The sequence below is a fragment of the Salminus brasiliensis genome, chromosome 7 (genome assembly GCF_030463535.1).
Source record: "Salminus brasiliensis chromosome 7, fSalBra1.hap2, whole genome shotgun sequence".
NCBI lineage: Eukaryota > Metazoa > Chordata > Actinopteri > Characiformes > Bryconidae > Salminus > Salminus brasiliensis.
In genome coordinates, this window is record NC_132884.1 from 43250594 (window position 1) to 43269786 (window position 19193).

Consider the following 19193-nt stretch of genomic DNA (forward strand, 5'->3'; position numbering starts at 1 on the left):
ACTCTTAATGACGACTGCAGTGTATTACTTTTATTACTCAACCCTTCATCACCAGCGTCTTCAGTACTTAGTAGAACCCTTCTGCGGTTCTGACCTGCTGCAAACGTGATGCACAGCCAGACTCCAGCTTCTGGCAGCAGTGTTCCTGAGGAATCTCAGCCCAGACCTCATGGGCAGTGTCCTCCACTTCACTGATATTCGAATTTGCTGCTGCAGCCGCCTTCTTCACATCCCACCAAAGATTTTTTATGGGGTTCAAGTCAGATGACTGTGATGACCACTCCAGAATCTTCCAGGACTTCTTCTGAAACCAAGCCTTGGTGGACTTTGAGGTGTGTTTGGAATCACTGTCCTCATGTGCATGATGTTTTCTCCTAGAATTTCCTGAGCCCTGATTGAGTCCATCATGTCCATACAGAAGACATGTTTCCAGAGCCAGAGGAAGCAAAGCCTCAAAGCATCTGCGAGCCACCACCATGCTTCACTGTAGTCAAGGTGTTCTTTTCAGCATAGGCTTCATTCTTCTTCCTGCAGACGTAAATACTGCTGATCCAGAGGCCTAAAAAGGTCCAATTTTGTGGGTTTCTGAGCAGACTGGAGCCGACCGTTCTTGTGCTTCTGGGTCAGTTGAAGTGTTTGGGCATGGAGGCCTTCAGCGTTTAGTGTGCGCCTTACTGTGCAAACTGAAACCTCAGAGCTGGCAGCTGGTGAACACACTCTGTAATTATTAGTCCATCTCACGCTCCTATAACCAAGCAAAGGCCAAGAAACTGCTAGTAAAGACGAAGCGAAGGGTAATGAGCAACACATTATGAATCTCTGGAGAAAAAGGAATTATTAACACACTATAATTCCAGCACCAACAAAACACTAAGTGAAGAGGAGTCTCTACACTCCACCAGCTGCAGAGCATTGCTTTCGACGGACGACCTGTTTCTGTGTTTGAAGTGTGGAGCTGATGTTCCTCCCCACCAGAAACACTGCAGTGAAGACAGGCATCTCTTATCAGAACACAGTTGGGGAGTTGGGGCTTCAGCTGCTGAACTGAAATCCTTCTATGTTAAACAGCTTAACCTGATTGAGAAGAAGCTAACCATCCATCTTAACAAAACTATTGGGACACCTGCTCATTCATTTCGTTTCTTCTGAAATCAAGGATATTAAAAGAGTTGATCCTGCTTCTGTTGGAGTAACTTTCTCCACTGTCCAGAGAAGAAGACTTTCTACCAGATTTTGGAGAAGGAGCATTGCTGTGAGAATTTGATTGCATTCAGTAGCAAGAGCATTAGTAAGGTCAGGATGTTGGATGATCACGACCCTCAACTTCCCAACTCATCCCAAAACATCCCAAGAACACAGGTCTTCCACTGCTCCACAGCTCAAAAGCTGCTTTGTTTGTAGCTGCACCCATTGCTGACACAGATGTGCAAATGCCCACCCGCAGCTTTATCTAGTTCCTGTAGAAAAAGAACTGCCAATAGAATAGGACCCTCTGCAGCAGATAAACATGAAGCTATTGGCACCATGCTGCCTAATGCCAGGTGTGGGCTAGAGGAGTATAAAGCCCCCCAGCATTGAATGCATTCGTTAGAAGGGGTGTCCACAAACATTTGGACATGTAAGAGCTCTTACGTTATGTGAATGATGATACACAGGTAGGAGACTGTGGAGTTAGGAGTCTTGCCCAAGAACTCTTATTGGTGTAGAGTGGTGAGCTTGACCAGCCTGAGGTGGTGATGTCCACTATGCTACACCAGCTACAATCAACTGAGACAGATTGTAGGAACTCAGCTCCTTAAAACCCCTCTAGCCCATTTGTTTGTTTGTTTTGTTCTTCTAAATGTTCTGGGATATTCTTGGGTCATCTCGCTGCACAGCTTGTTTAGGGTCCATCCACATATGTCCTGAGATGTTTGGTTTAGGGAACTGTTTAGAGGTACGTCTTGGCCCATTATCCTTATAGCTTTTCAGCTTCAGCGCTTTTTAAAGATGGTTTGACAGTTGCATCCAGGATTTGCTGGTGTTTTGCAGAATTCACTCGTGCAATATTGCCAGTGCCACTGGGGGAAACACAATTCTTTCCTTAGACACAAGACAAAGTACACAATTAGCATGGTGTACTTTTCATGAACCACCGTTCCTTTCTTCTCCATACCGTTGCTGATTAAGGCCTAAGAGTTCTATTATGACTTCATCAGTCCACTTGAAGTGGACTTTAATGGTCTTTGCTACAGGATTTTTTTCAGCTGAGTAACATGTAACATTCACACTAAGAGGCGACAAGTCCCTACGGTCCCTTTAGGTACACAAAGCCTTTTTTGTAATGCGTCTGCAGACCAGGTTGGTCTTTTTGGGCTGGATGGGTTTTAGGCTGCTTGTGTTGGTGTACATAGCTGTGTACAGCATCCAACTTCTGACAAGAAAATCTACCTACGTCTACATCTACTCCACTACTTCTACTAGATGTCTGAAATATGCATTATGAGATTTTAAGATTGAACACCTCAATAAGCCATAACATTAGTTCCACAGGTGAGGTAAAAGCATTGATTATACTTATCTACAATGCTATCTACTGTTAAGGGAGGATCTATTAGTCAGTCAATTCTTGAAGGTGATGAAGCAGGAAAAATGGACAAGCGTAAGAATCTGAGACACTTTGACAAGAAGAACCAAACTGTAATGTTCTAGACAATGACTGGGTCAGAACATTTCCAGAACATCAGCAAGCAGGTCTTTTGGGGTGTTCCAGGTGCGCCCAAGGCAAACTGGTGTCGAACTTATAGGACTTAAAGGATCTGCTGCTTACATTAGTCTTAATGCCAGAGACCACAGGACACCTTCAGAGGTCTTGTGAAGTCCATGCCTCAAATGGACAGACCTCTTGTAATGGAACTGAATATTAGGGAGGTGGTACTAATGAAATGGCTAAAGCTGTTGGGAATGGGAACAAATAAAAAGATTTGATGTTTTTACTAGTGTCCACATCGTCTCTACTTTATCGCCTGATAATGTGAATGCAGAGTAAGCTGTAGGAGGCTGAAGATCATGCGCTGCAAGTGAAACGGAGTTATAAGCTAATAAAGCTGTGTCAGTCCCACTAGTGAAAGACAGTTTTACACATCGTAAAAGGAGATGTTCTACAGCTCTTTGGCTGAAGCTCACTGCCTAATATGAGGCACTGGAGGGAGGCTTAGGGTAATCAGTGAGTGTGTGTGTGTGGGCATGTATGCATGTGTGTGTATGTGTGTGTCTGTGTATGGCCTGGAACACCAACAGTCTACTGGGCTACAAACATCTCCTCGAATGAGTTTACAAAAAATCCACACCCTGGAGAAGTGTGTATACACTCCTTCTCACTCACATACACAAACCCTGTATCAGAGTACACAGAGTGCCAGAGTGCCCACCCTCATATGAAACCCCCTGAAAATAACTTCCCTTTCTTCAGAGGACATCACATTACCAATTCTGTCTCCATGACTACCAACAGCCACCCTGCTGCCGAGGCCTTTGGAGGAATGATACTGCAAAAAAAAAAAAAAAAAGAAAGAAAAGAAAAAGGAAATTCTGCCATCGCCTTTTCATCAGACAGCACCGTTTGACGACTCAAGAAATACGATACGTCTTGTTGGCTATGTGCTAAAGACACGGCATAGCTCTCTACAGAGCCTCGAAAAGCAGTGTCATCACTTTGAGGCCATATGCAGAGCCTCTAGGTTTCATCCACTGGTTTCTGGAGCGGAAAAGAGACGGCCTCCCCTGTGTATCCACCACTGGACACAGTTTCCCCTCTTTGGACCAGAATTCGTTAATGAGCCAAGGAGACGTTACAGTGGCGGGCCAAAACGCATGATTATATGGCCCATTCAGCTTGGGCTGTCTTCGCCAGTGGTTTTGTCATCTGCGACGCTCCTTAGAGTTTGGGTGGCTTCAAAGAACATGCACAAGGATTCGTGCAGGGACATAAAAACGGAGAGCAAAATCCAGATGTTTGCTGAAAGACACTGCGTATATGATTGTCTGTCATGTCCAATGTAAACGTGGAGGGTTGAAGTGATAATACGATCCACCGTAGGGATTTGTGGGCAGGGAAGTTATCCGTCAGAACCTTATACAAGACACTCACCTCATATAAATAACAATTCTATCTTATTTTTAGATCTCGGTGTGGTAGAACAGCGCTAACGTAATGTCAGTGGAGGTAGAGGACGTGTGGGGTGCTGGCTGTCAGTACATGTTAGAGATAACAGCATCAAATGAGCGTCAAGCTGCCAAGAGATGGTTGTGAACAGGACAAAAAAAAAAGAAAAAAGAGAAAATATGGGATTAAATGGGAACTGGGAAAGATCTCGCGAATCGTACTCACCAGTTCGAGTGTCTCTGATGAGTGGTTCAATGTCAGGACGAATAATCAGCACGAATAATGACGCCTTAGTCTTCAAGGGTTAGTTTAACCAAACCCTTCAGTGGCTGTTAGTATGCCATTCTCTCAGAGCTGGCTTTATTTAACCCCTTAACTCTCCAAGGCTTATTACACACCAAGGTGATTTAAATTGGGAAGAAAATTATGGTGGCTCAGAGTTAAGGGGCTATCAATAACAAGGTTGTGGGTTCGATACCTGGGCTGAGCAAGCTGCCACTGTTGGGCAATTGAGCAAGGCCCTTTACCCTCTCTGCTCCCCGGTGCTGGAGTTGGCTGCCCACTGCTCTGGATGTGTGTGTACTCACTGCCCCTAGTTTACTTGTGTGTGTGTGTGTTCACTACCACAGATGGGTAGGACAGATTTCGCTGTGCAGTGACAAATACGTGCACCTTCATTGAAATATAATACATTTTATTATATAAAAATGGTTAATTATCTTTCCTAGAACCATCGTGGTTGGACCATGACGCATCCATGTCAAGAACCATTATGGAAGTGCATACAGACTAAACTAATGACATGTACCATGACCAACTTGTTGGATGAAAGTGCTGTAGATGCTCCAGGTCTTTCTTCACCCCCTTCGTTCCCCGGTGTTTTGGTTCTCGGTGTCTGAGATTTCTCCTCTACGTGTTAAACACAGGCCAAACGCCTGACTCTCACGATCTGTGTGTGAAATCTGAGGATGACTGACATATACATTAATAGTCTGCGATGGCTCACAGTTGTCTGTGTGTATACATCAGAGGGCTGTGTTACCTCCGCAGGCATTATAACTGTCTCTGAAAAATGTGTTTCGTACGTGTTTTGGGGCCTTGAGGCTAAACCCAGTCTTAATTTCATGTCAAGTTATTCATTACTCCACACAGTAATCCATCAAATATAACAACTAGCCTCCTTATCGCGTGATGTGCTGTACGTCGGCGTCCTTCGGGGAGGTCCACATGCTCTTGCCGCACCAGTTGTAACCAGTAACCCACGGTTGCATCAACTTCATGTCAGCATGACTAATCTGGTGGAGTTAGGAGCTCTCACTCTCGCGTTTGGTTTGTGTCAGTTTACAGACGTCCTTTCAGCGAGAAGGATGCCGGTGTACAAACGAGCAAACGCCGGTATCAACACACACACACACACACACACTCACTCAGGAGAGCATTGCAAAACACTGCAGAGGAGCAAACTCAGCACAATGCGAACGCCTCTCCAAAGAACCAATTTAATTATTTTCTCAGAGCCTCTTTTTCAGGGCTCTAATTGTGCAGAGGTGGGGGGGTTAAGACTATATTTGATTGAGCCAGACTCCAGCATTAATTATAATTATCAAACACGCTGCTCCTCTGGACGTCTACCGTGTTTACTTAGCAATTCAGATCTCGCTGCAACCAATCAGGGGTCGACTGCTGACCCTGCAGAGGAGGGAGAGTACAGCTGTGCTACACCAGTTGAGATTCCTCTCTTTGGGCTAATGTAAACAAACAAGCTGGAGGCCAATGCTCATAAGTACCACTGCTGACCAACAGAGTCCAGAGAGAAGACAGGAAGCTATGTGAGATCCATCATCTTCTGCATGCTGTATTTAACTACATTAAATGTCCATACATTTGAAAGAAAATGCCCGCTTGATTGGCAGGTTTGACAACAGGGGACAGTGCGTTAACATTTGGTATCTCCATTTTTGTACTTTTTCACATACTGGTAGTTCTTCTGTGGCTTGTGTCCAAATTTCATGATGAATGGACCAATAGAAATGTTCCAAAATGCCTTTGAATAAAAACATGATTTTTACATTGACTTCTATTGAAAATTAAGATTTTTTTTCCTTCTCCTGTAAATGTGCTGTTTTGGAGATACATGGTTTTGTGTGTTTGGAATCACTTGTTGGATAAACTAATATATACCACAAGACAGATGACACAGAAGTCAGGGTTCGGTTCGCACCACAGCTGAATTCGGCTGAATTCAGAGATCTTCTTGATGCTCTACAGATTTCAGAACCATCTACAGGTGCCTGTATCATTCTGGAAACATATAAAATATTACTAATTATGCTAAACCTGTGAAGATGTGCAGGAATTATTTAATACATGTGGAACCAAACTGTTTTTTATGAACAAATATTTATATATTATTGAAAATACTAAATCTAAAATGTTGAACAATGATGTGTACAGTCCTGATATATAACTATACTAGATCAGACATAGCCATAGCCAGTGTTTTTTACTTGGCTTTAATAAACAGAATTTTCTTGACCGTATTAATCTTAACTACAGACCAGTTATTTAAATTTTATTAGACAATTTAATAAGAAGTTTTTGTTATCCTGCCTAAAACCTTCTGTTCTACAATCAGAAATGGTTTGCTATTAAAATAGCATTCGTAGATAAGCATTTAATGAATTAAACTAAATGTGCACTAATCAGCATGTAAGTAGGATAATGTGAATGTATGAATGTAAGTCCCTGCGAGACGTTCAGTAATAAGCAGCCGGCTGACTATCAAGCCCAGCTTCATTAATAACTAAAGTAATGGAGGAATATTGCTGATAAAATGTTGTATTGTGGTGTCTGGCTTTCTTCTCTGAAATGTCAGGCTCATAATAAAACCTGACCCAGGCAATTGCCCTTGGCCCCAACAGCACAACAGATTTGGACCTTTCCTGACACAAATGGAGGCTGTCAGGCTCAGAAATAATGCAGCGTTCAGGAAAACTGGGAACTGGGAATTTCCCAACTGTCTGTGTCCCATCATGGAGAAGATGCACATTATATACTAATAGGTTGTTAAACGTTTTAACCACCGACAGGTGAAGTGAAAAACATTGATTACCAGGTTCCAGTGGTTTCTGTGAAGGACTGGATATATCAGGCAGCAAGTCAACGGTCAGTTCTTAAAGATGATGAAGGTGAAAAATGGACAATCTGAGGAATCTGAGACATTCTGACAAGAACCAGACTGTGATGTTCTAGACAAGTCAGACTGGGTCAGAACATCTCCAGAACATCAGCAAGCAGGTCTTGTGGGATGTTCCCGGTATGCAGTGGTCAGTACCACCTACCAAAAGTGCTCCAAGGAAGGACCACCGGTCAACTAGCAACAGAGTTATGGCTGCCCAAGTCTGCCCAATTGATGCTCATGGAGGTCCCACCCACTTTTTTGGGTTTAAGGAAGACATTTATTTTAAGAATGGTTTCTGAATGATTCTGTGGGCACCATCATGTTGAAGTCATACCATGGAATTGAGAAACACTTTGAGTGGGAGGTTGATGACCATTCAAATGAGTTTTTCAGACTTGGAAGTCAAAAACGTCCCAAACGTCCCTCACTCTGATCATGAACACAGGATAACTCATGGTTGCTTAGCTCCAGCATCTGCTCTTGGAAGTGCAGCCGGTTGCGGCTACAGGTCAGCAGGTCAATCGGGATGAAAATTCAAATGCCTATTTTTTACCAGCTACAGAAGCTCCCCAGACAAAAATGTAGTCATGTGTCCTTTCTTCTCTGACACTGGGTTATGCATCAGCCCTGTCAGGTAATGGTTTCAGCAGTCCCTCTCCCGCTGGACGTAATGGTGTGTTTAGCCATTAAACACTTTATATTTCCATTTTCTTTGCAGGAACCGTGCTTAACAAATGAGCCGGCTCACGCTGATGGGAGTCACAGGTCTTTTCAGCTGGACTTCCCAAACATTTGCAATGGAAAACTCATCATCAGCAGCTCTGGTGATGATAATCAATGTGCTGTTGCAGAAGCTAGGGAGCACATTTGCTGTGTTTGACAGGGATTTGAAGGTGTCCTCCCAAACAACATTCCCATCCATGTTGCTTGTAAAAACCATTCATTTTAATTTCATAAAAGGGCTTATTGCAATTGTGCAATGTGGCGTTCAGGCTTCTGGCAGGCATTTCTAGAGGATCTCAGGCCTTTCCTCTGGCTGTAGTCAAAAGAGTAGTATTTGAGGTCTTTGACATTCATAAGTTCTGAGGAAAAAAAACTGATGAAACATTACTGGAATATTAACACACTGCAGCAGATGGTCTCGAACTTGAGCAATGTTTTCAAGACTAATGGATTCTCTATTAGGGACTTGGAGGGCCTGAGAATTCTTGCCTCCATGTGTTTCAAGTACTGGCTGTATTTAAAAGCTGGATGAGCACAGGCTTACTGTAAGCCTCAGCCTCTCCTTCTTTCTACTGAGTTTATTCAATGATAACAATTAATAATTTTGAGCAGTTTTTCATGCATTTTTAAGCCAAAGAGAACCAACACGCTGATTACTGTACTGTAGTGGTTGTGTTACACTGAGCATGATGAAGGGTCTAAAAGCTCTCAAAAAAAAGTGTCTCATTAACTCAGTTTCAACCGCTTTGCCCAATAAGGGCTAATAATGAACCTCAAGGTTGGACCTAAACTCATTAATCTCTCTAATTTGAGCAAGACTAAGAAAACAGAGCCTGCAGAGCTACTGGTCCAGATTTGGCACTTTATGGAAACTGGCCAGATGTTTGAGGTCATGTCTGATGGGTACCCTTAATTTTCACCACAGTGGTCTTATTTATATTCTAGCTTTGTCCAGGATAAATGAACCTAAACTGAACTGAACATGGCTTTTAGAAAATAAGGATAAAACCAAAGAAATGTAGAACTAATAAAGCAAAGATTTTATTGATTCCCAAAGCAGCCTCGGTCGTTAACCCTGCAGCGGAGGATGCTTCAGATTCTGATGACTCTGGGCTTTTGTCAGTGACAAAAAACAAACCCTGAGACCGGAATTAGCCTTCTGCACCACTCAGCATATAAAGCCCATGCTCACTTAAGCCTTATTTACAAAATGTCCCTGAGCGCCACTGAGACAAACTCCAGATTAGGCTCTAAAGTTACCTCTCAAACACACCAACATTCAAACATTTCAAATCAATGTTGGCAGAGTCGTCACAAGTGCCATGAAGTTCAGATATCCAACAGAAAATGATATCTAGATATCTAGATTCCATTTTTTATGGTAAATTAAATGCGCTACTGGCTTTCTTAAAGTTTAACAAATCTCTATATCATGCAACGCTTCTACACCAGTCAAATAAAACAAACCTACAAACCAGGGAACCTTAAGAGTGCAATTTGATTCAGTTTAAACTACATGGAAAAAAACAAAACGTCCTGGTTGAGGCTCTCAGTACAGAAGATTTAGCAAAGTTTCACTCAAATCACGTCTATATTCTAACCTTCACCACTTCAACAGAAGAGAGATTTCATCACATAACAGCACATCTCATTAACCAGCTACAGGATCTGACCTTCAGTAATTTGAGATTAAGTGAGGGCAAGAGGGCAGTGAATGTCAGCTGGGAGTCAAACTCCTGACCTCATGAGTCTCGAGTCTGGAATGCCTTTCTAAAACAAGTTCGAAAATGTAGAGTGGGATAACGGGATACTGCTGGATAAACTTCAAGGGTAAAAACTGGATAGCTAACATGGATAGCTGATAAGAAAATCTGCCGAAAGACAAGAACGTCACAGACAATCATTTCTTTAAAAGTCACTACCTCTGAAATCAATCCTGAAAAGTAAGACAAGATGAGCATATGGAGAAGTTGAAGTTCTGTAAATATATTTTAAGACATTTGAAGTATCTCCTTTCCTTTTCCGCCAAATTTGGCAGCATTTTAGATGGAAGCTCTATGGACAATAACATTAACATTCCATATGAAGCTCTAATAACATTAATATCCAGTATGAAGTTCTAATAACATTAATATCCAGTATGAAGCTCTAATAACATTAATATCCAGTATGAAGTTCTATTAACATTAATATCCAGTATGAAGCTCAAAAAATATTATTATCCAGTATGAAGCTCTAATAACATTAATATCCAGAATGAAGCTCTAATAACATTAATATCCAGAATGAAGCTCTAATAACATTAATATTCAGAATGAAGCTTTAATATCATTAATATCCAGTATGAAGTTCTAATAACATTAATATCCAGTATGAAGCTCTAATATCATTAATATCCAGTATGAAGCTCTAATAATATTAATATCCAGAATAAAGCTTTAATATCATTAATATCCAGTATGAAGCTTTAATATCATTCATATCCAGTATGAAGCTCAAAAAATATTAATATCCAGTATGAAGCTCAAAAAATATTAATATCCAGAATGAAGCTCTAATAGCATTAATATCCAGTATGAAGCTCTAATAGCATTAATATCCAGTAGGAAGCTCTAATAACATTAATATTGTGCATGAAGCTCTAATATCATTAATATTTATTATAAAGTTATATTATTAGCATTTTAAGCATTTCTAAAGGTGGTTGAATCTTACATCAGTATTCATCAGGTACAGCATTTCATTCTTTCCATAATTATTAAGTTATGGTCTGCACAGCTGCAGCGGAGTTCCACTGTGGAATTAAGACTTCAGTTAACCTTACTGACCTTCGCTGGGAGTGCTTTCAACTGAACCAGAGCCAAGAGGCTGTTTAAATTCATCAGTATGGAAGAGTGAGTGTTATCAGTGTGGAGGAGTTCTGGCTGAGATTGGACTCTCTTAATGCTGACTGATGTTAGGGAGCAGCCAACTAGACCTAGGAAACATCCAAGTCCCCCGGTGCAAAGCCCACCAGCCTCTATGTTCTCAAAGACACTTTCTCAAGAATGATAAACACGAGGAAAATGTTTGTTTAACAAACTAAAGCCGGCTGCTGTGATGAGGGCCACAGCAAGTGTGTGTACATATATACACACACACACACACACACACACACAGGGAGAGACCCCATACTGCAGACGCACCCCCAACCAAACCACACACACACCTAATCCATCTGTCCTGTTGAGTTCACTATCTCTATTAAAGCTCTTACAGTGACAGAGACTCTGCTTCAGATCTGCTTCAGTTGGAGTTCAAAGAGTCTGAAGAACATTCTCACTATTTTCTCACTACTTCTCACATTCTCACATTCTAAGTCTTTAGTCTCTAAGGTGCAAGTCCGATTTAGGTCTTAAGTCTCGGAGTTGTCTTAATTCTTAAGTCTTGAGTCTCTGGGTTGAGAGTCTGAATTAAGTCTTGAGTCTCTAAGGTGCAAGTCCGATTTAAGTCTTAAGTCTCGGAGTTGTCTTAATTCTTAAGTCTTGAGTCTCTGGGTTGAGAGTCTGAATTAAGTCTTGAGTCTCTAAGGTGCAAGTCCGATTTAAGTCTTGAGTCTCTGGGTTGAGAGCCTGAATTAAGTCTTGAGTCTCTGGGTTGAGAGCCTGAATTAAGTCTTGAGTCTCTGGGTTGAAAGCCTGAATTAAGTCTTGAGTCTCTGGGTTGAGAGTCTGAATTAAGTCTTGAGTCTCTGGGTTGAGAGCCTGAATTAAGTCTTGAGTCTCTGGGTTGAGAGCCTGAATTAAGTCTTGAGTCTCTAAGGTGCAAGTCCGATTGGAGTCTTAAGCCTCTGAGTTGTGAGTCTAAATTGAGTCTTGAGCTTCTGGGTTGGGAGTTTGAATTGAGTCTTGAGTCTCTATCGTGTTAGTCCTAGATGAATCTTGAGTCTCTAGAGTGCAAGTCCAAGTTCAGTCTTGAGTCCCTGGGTTGTGAGTCTGAATTGAGTCTTGAGTCTCTAGGTTTTAAGGCCTGGTTCAGCCTTGAGTCCCTGAGTTGCGAGTCTAAGTCAAGTCTTGAGTCTCTAGGGTGCGAGTTCGAGTTGAGCCTTGACTCTCTGGGTTGTGAATCTGAATTGAGTCTTGAGTTTCTGGATTGCGAGTCTAAATCAAGTCCTGAGTCTCTAGGGTGCAAATCCAAGTTATATCTTGAGTTTCTGGGTTGCGTCTTGAGTCTCTGAATTGAGTCTCTAGGTTTTAAGGGCCGGTTCAGCCATGAGTCCCTGGGTTGTGAGTCTGAATTGAGTCTCGAGTCTCTAGAGTGTCCCAGATGAGTCCTGCGTCTCTGGGTTGCGAGTCTAGGACAAGTCTTGAGTCTGTAGGGTGAGAGTTCGAGTTCACAAAACTCTAGTCTTCTAAACACCTGGACATCTAAAGATCATTTTGCTTAATAAAAAAGAGAAAGGTCCTCATCTAAACCATTTAAAATCACTACATGTTCTGACAGTTCTGTCCTCTCTAGTTCAGAGTTGAATTCCCAGGCATATTGCTTGGTTCTCCCACCACGAGCATGCTCTTTATTCTGTGCTTGGACTGAATGTTCTTCGGAATAACATGGGGCAGGGCCGCTCTTTCAGGACCTTTTGATAGGTTTCTCAGATTTGATGGCTTGATGAGGGCAGTACTCAACAGCCTAGCCCTTGGCAGACTCTGAAGGAAGCCCCACGACTGTGGCAGTTTACAAGACCGTAAGAGACAGCACAGGGACGTCGTAAACTCTGTGGTCTTCACAGCACCGTTTCCACCAATACCTCTTCTCCTCCAATCTCGTGATCTATTAGTCCTTCTTTCGGATCCCAGTGGAGGAATGAAACCAGCAATAGGCCGGAGACAAAACCCATTAACGTTTCACTCAGGAGGCTTTAAATGCATTGGAGCATTAGGAGGAACACTGCTTATCGAAACAATCACAAAAGGAGACGTTTCTCCCAGAACTCGTCCCAAGACATCTTTACTGGGTGCTTATTGAGCAATGTCCACTTATACAACGCAGGCTGTCCATGTTGAATCTGCCTCATGCCTCATGTGTTGTTTTTAAACTGTTAAATGGCAGACTGAATAAATGGCAGCTGTTCAACCGTGAGATTTGCTGACCATTGGTGGGTTTCTGTAATGCAGAGAAAGTTGTAGTGTCCAAATCCCTGTGGAGCAGTGTTCTTGTTCAAAGCACAGAACAAGTGCAAACCGGATAGACTTGAAATTCTCCCAAGAAGCCAGTATAGAGGAAGCAGGAATAGTAAAAATGGGCACATCAGTTGAACAGCATAAGCAAATCAAGTTTAAAGTGGCAGAAAGTGACTGGGTTCAATGGATACGGAAAGGAAAGGAATTTGCTGGTCTTCTCCAAGTGGAGCCTTAGAGAGAAAAGGTGGGCTGACATCGTCAAAAAGTCCTTACAGTCTCTTTATGTCCACTAGACGTCTCAGTCAAAGGGGCCTGGGGCCTTTGGCATATCTCAAGCTGTTCTAAATGGGACGTGAAAATGCTAATCCGCTACCCTTTGATGATGGAGGAGCTCTTTTCCAGAGATCTTTGGTCCATGGCCATTACACAAAAAATAAGCAAAGACTTCAAATGGCCCCCTTTGCCTTCCAATGCCACCCCCTATCCCTCCCTTGCCCTCTTTCTAAAGAATGTGGTATGTCTTTTGTTGCTTCTGAATCTTGTAGGCTATCAGCTAGGAGCTGATCTGTGCCACATCAAAGGAAGCTTCTTCCATTTAGTTACCTAAATACCCCCTGCTGTCTGATAGCTTCTTTCTGTGGGCGATTGCAGATGTGCTGAAGTTCTTAAAGAACCAAACTCATGAGTCAGCACTTTGAGGGCTAGTTCACAAAGGACCTGAGAACAAGCTAAACCAAAGGCCTTCAGTGGCTGGAACAAACTAAACAAATCAAGAGACTTCTCTACAGCATAAATAATGGCATAAATCAGAATCTCAGTGATTGCAAGCATGTGAGCTGCCCTAACCACTGCTGGCTTTATCACACCTCATCAACTGTCCAGCACCATTAACCTCCTTTAGAGATGAGTGAAGGGTCAAACCAATGTTTCTCCCATTATGCCCACGTGGGTGTTTCACTATATGTCCAAACGTATGTGGACACCCCTTTTAACGTATACATTCATCTCTGAAGCAAATAAACTGGAGCCTATTGGCTCCATGCTGTCTAATGCCAGATGTGGGCTAGAGGGGTATGAAGCCCTTCAGCATTGAGCTGTGGAGCAGTGAAAGAACTGTGTTTTCTGGAATGATGAAATGGAATGGTGATCATCATCATCATCATCATCATCCAACATCCTGACTAGCGCTCTTGTTGATGAATGCAATCAAATACTCACAGCATTGCTCCTCCAAAATCTAGTAGAAAGCCTTCTTCCCTGGACAGTAGAGACAGTTACTCCAACAAAAGCAAGATAAACACTTTCCAAAGAAAAACTGAATTAGCAGGTGTCCCAATACTTTTGTCTATATAGTGCATGTTGGACACAAATATCCTCTGACACACACAAGTCAACACAACTACACCAACACCTATTCATCCATCCATTACTTGAATCACAATGACTTAGCATATCAATTCATATCAAGTACTTCAAGTACCACCGACGGCTGCTTTTCACCAGCTGAATGGACTCCATGGTTATAAATCACTTTTCTCAGCTGAATGGACCAAATGCTTCTCAGTTTAATTTCTATGCCGTCAAAATGACCATAGACTCTTTGATCATAGCCAAACAGAAAGTACAATCCAACTGATTCAGCAAAGTGTCCTCATCACTTGGTTCCATTGAGCTGCCTTGATGTGTACAGCTCCGCTAATTCCCTTCATTTTTGGCCAGAACTGCCATTTGAATAAAGTCAGCTTGATGTGAGCAAAAGCTGAAAAAGTATAAAAAGGTTCTTTAATCTTCTGAAAGCTCACAAAGCAGCTTTTAAACAAAGAGGTGTTTTTAGATATTCTTCACACAACACTCAGCTCATTCATCTTGTCGTATTGATTTACCCTGCACTTGTTTCGCCGCCTCATGCTTGCCAACACAGTCACTTGCTCAGCCCACTTCCATGTGTTTAGGCTCACATAGCCCAGACTTTCCAAAAAGGCACAGTTAGTACTGTTAAAACTGTACATCAACACATTCCTCAACTACAATTCTCCTACTACAGGGTCCGTGGTTTGATTTATGGTACTAGCAAGCACTTGTAGCCTTCAGGTTATGTTCTTCAAACTTTAAACGGTTGCATGGTGGTGGTGCCTCAGAGCCATCTATATCCAATAATTTCAAGTTGACCATTATTATACTACTCCCACATTGTGGCACACGTTGCGGTGATGTAATTTTGTCATTTTGGAATAAAGAGCGTTTCTATTGATCAATTTATCAGGATTTTTAAAATAAATTTATTTCTAACTTTAGTGAATTCTACCCAATTTGGAAGACCAAATTGTGAACTTCCCCCCCATCACTAGCCATGTTAGCACGTCTTCCCCAACACATGTGAAGTCAGCTGCCGCCTCTTTTCCAACTGCTGCTGATGCAGCATCGCTAGGTAGCCAGTGCGCTCTGAGGAAAGCTCCCCAGCTACGATACAACAGCTAACAGATGCCTGTGCTGACCAGCATCACACTAAGAGTAGGGAAGTGCCACTAACCCATTCCTGGGAGAGAAAGGCCAATTGTGCTCTCTCTGACTTTGGCTGCTGATGGCAAGCAGCATGACCCGGGATTCGAACCAGTGGCATAGTGGCCTTGGTCCACTGGACCACTCTGAGCCCTATTCATAATGAAATTCTGACAGAAAACACTAATAATGGAAATAAATGTTTCTTTTTGCAGGACAGTGACGTATGGTATGTGGTTCTAAGAAACAATTTTACTTTGTGTAGATTCTTCTTTAAACTTCAAAGAAAGGTTTACATGGTGATGGTGTTTCAAAGAATCATCTACTGGCTTTAGGAGTTTGTTTGTTACTTCTATTATTAAAGCAACACTGTGCAGCATTTCTACCTTGATGCTCCACTGACCGAAACAGAGAGAACAGCATCACTGTGGCTAACTGCAGTGGGCAGGACAATACTTACAAGAACTGTGTAATGCTGCGTCAACCCAGCGTCAAATTCTGTAATTTGACTCTACCGCCTCAGTCCACATGCTTCTTCTTTTGCTTTTAGTGATTAGTTGTATTAGGTCTGTATGTCTCAGCTCATCCAGAAAGACATGTCCTTTAAGGGTGCCGCAAAGCAGAAAATACTTTTCCTGACTGTAGAGGGAGCCCAGGAGCAAGAAATGCCGATTGTCCATAGTGTTGCTTTATGAGTGTGTAAAAGCCATTCTGGGAAATCGCACCTGCAGTTTGGAGCATTAAGACCCCACTGGGACCAAAATCGAAAACTGGAAAGAAGCTTTGCCCTTTATCGTATTACTCCCAAATGGTTTTGGATCAGAATCACATCTGATGTGACTTCATTTAGTGTATAATCACACATATGTCATGCAGCTTAAGCTATAACGCCATGGTACATACCTTCAGTTCACAGACCAAGAAACAAGGTACTGGGTTAGCTCGCTATTAAGTACTCAGACAGTTAAGTCCAGCTTATAACTAGTTTGTACTGGTTGCTAGTTTGGGATAGTCTAAGCTGGTCTTTGATGGTCAAGGTGGTGAAAAAGCCGGTTGTACACTCAAGAACCTTTAGAAGAACAATGGGCACCAAGACATTGATGAACAAGGCCCATAATGACAGGTTCTGCTTCTATTTCCTAGCCCTGCTATTTCCAAACTCCTGGTCATTCTTACCTTCTGAAGCCACTGGGTGTTGTTCTCCATGGCCGTCTCCAGATGCTGAAGCCTCTGCACTGACCACTCGCCCTCTCCTGGTGGTGCATCTCTCTGGACCACATTGCTGCCTCCATAACGAGCTGACCCACCCTTGCAGCCATCCATCTCCGGCAGGATGAAGGTGTAGCTGCACTGGCCGTGCTGCACACGGTGGACCTTCCTCCTCCTTTCACCTGGCCCTCGCTTCTGGCTGTTCCCATTTCCAGCAGAGATCGGACTGACCACTGCCAGCAGGAGCGCCAACCCCCATTTGAGAGCGCTCAGCTTCATGGCTATGAGCACAGACAGACTGAAAAAGGCCACCTGCAGCTGAAGGGCTGTTGCCAACCTGCCCTCGCTCTCAGTCACTCGGCCACACAGATGGCAGACATAGCTGTTCAGATGCTAGAGGAGATGCTCCAGGCTTTCCAGCTGTCCTGCTCCCCCACCTTCCGTTCCTCCTCTTCTGTTCTCCAGTTGTTTGGTGTTGGTTGTGGTTCTCTCCCAACAGTGGAGGAGAAGGAGGTTATTTTCCTGACTAGGTCTTGTTTCCTTTAAACTTTCTCTGGCCCCTGAGCTATGTGAGGAACTGTGCTGAAGCTCTGACCCCCCAGTAGACACACACAAGCACACACTCTCACAAGAGAGAGGCAGAAGGAGAGAGAGGGAGAAGAATGAGGGAAAGAGTGAGCAGCTCTTCGGGGAGAAGGAAAACAAGACAGATGTGAGGAGGACCTTCCTTCCTATCCCGAAGCAGCGTCTGAACTGACCAGAGAGAGGGAGTTCTGCCCTCTTATCTGGGAGTGAGGGAGTGTGTGGGGGGTGGAGGAGAGGTGAGGGGGAGAAGCTGAGGGAGGTCTATTAGCTCACGCTCTGTCGCTGATCTTCACTGAAGCATTTCCTCACTCTGCTCTGCTGAAGGATCAGGAGCTTCACTGTTAACTATTCAGAAGTTTGGACCCCCCTGGTCAGCATGTCTGCCAGTGTAACAGTGTAACAGTGAGTAGAAGATGAACTGATCTCCAAAAGGTATAAAAAGATAAAGAGTCTTCAAAATTTTAATCAAGATGAATAAAATAATTATTTTTTGTTTGTTTTGCATAATTTTTGTATTTTTGTAACTATAATAGTAAAAAGAGGAAAGTGCAAAAGTTTGGGCACACAAGAGATTTGAGCCCTCACACAAGGGCTATGGCATGTTCACAATCATTGTTAGGAAAGGGCAAGCCATGCAAATGTCAGAGCTTTATTAAGACTTGTCAAGCCTTTTCCCAACGATCAGCAGCCATAGGTTCCTCTAAGTAGCTGCAATGCAGCTGAATGTTCAAAAGGTGAAGGAGCAGAACACTCTGGCAGATGAAGAGAGCAGAGCTGTAGGAAGAAACCTTGGGAGGAACCAAGACTCACAAGGGAGACCCGACCCGTCCTCCTCTGATCAGAACTATTTATAAATTATTGATAAGTTATTATTATTTATAAGTCAACAAACCACCTAAACAATTGTGCTGCTCAGGTGTGCAACATATTCATAATCATAATAATAATAATCTTGGTGTAGAATAACTTAATATAGTCCTGGCAGTGATGGTCAGAGTGATGAGAGGAATGATGGGTAATAGTGGTGATATTAATAGTGGCAGATAGTTAAGAGTCCATTTAGGTTTAACATGGTCATTAGACAGGTAGCAGTGGTAGGAGGGTGTGCAGCCGGTCTGACGTGGGTGGTAAGAATCGAAATGCTTAAATGCTTTCTATATATTGTGTTTCTATATTTGTGTTCCACCATCATTGTGCTCCTACAGTAGAGAGCTCTTTAGTGTTAATATTGTAATAGTGCCCCCCCCCTAAAAAAAAACAAAAAAAAACAGCATGTACAGAACATTAATCACAAGCCCAGTCAGCCGAGCTGCGCTGTTCATTTGTATGGGAAGGGGTTGAAGATTAATGGTGAAATGTTAACTTGTCTTATTTTATAACATGAACAGATGTGCCTGATTACAGATTATTAGTTAATTACATTCAAGCTAAAATGTCCAACCAGTTTGAGAGTGAAATTGGAGCTTGGTAACCAAGACTGCCCAATCAAGCACTTGAACCCTTTTACTGTCAGTTATAAAAAGACTGAGATGATTAAATCCAGGTCTTTTGTGGAGACCGATATCACTCTCCTTCCTCTTCATGAGACTTTTTAATGCACTATGCCCCTTGCCCATTTGTTTATTTTTACATAATACTTATTTTGGGTTCAGTTTGTGGCGTGGCTCTGCTCCTTGGGGAAGGAGGTCGAGCT

At 42.7% G+C, this 19193-nt stretch overlaps 1 protein-coding gene across 1 annotated transcript in view; it reads right to left on the reverse strand.

Moving 5' to 3' along the window:
* Nucleotides 1–17646, reverse strand: part of angpt4 (angiopoietin 4) — a 59179-nt gene extending 41533 nt beyond the window's left edge. Inside the window, exon 1 of the mRNA XM_072684938.1 lies at nt 16883–17646. Coding sequence (XP_072541039.1) covers nt 16883–17194 — 312 coding nt within the window. The 5' untranslated portion in view covers nt 17195–17646. The remainder of the gene's footprint in view (nt 1–16882) is intronic.
* Nucleotides 17647–19193: the final 1547 nt, after the last annotated feature.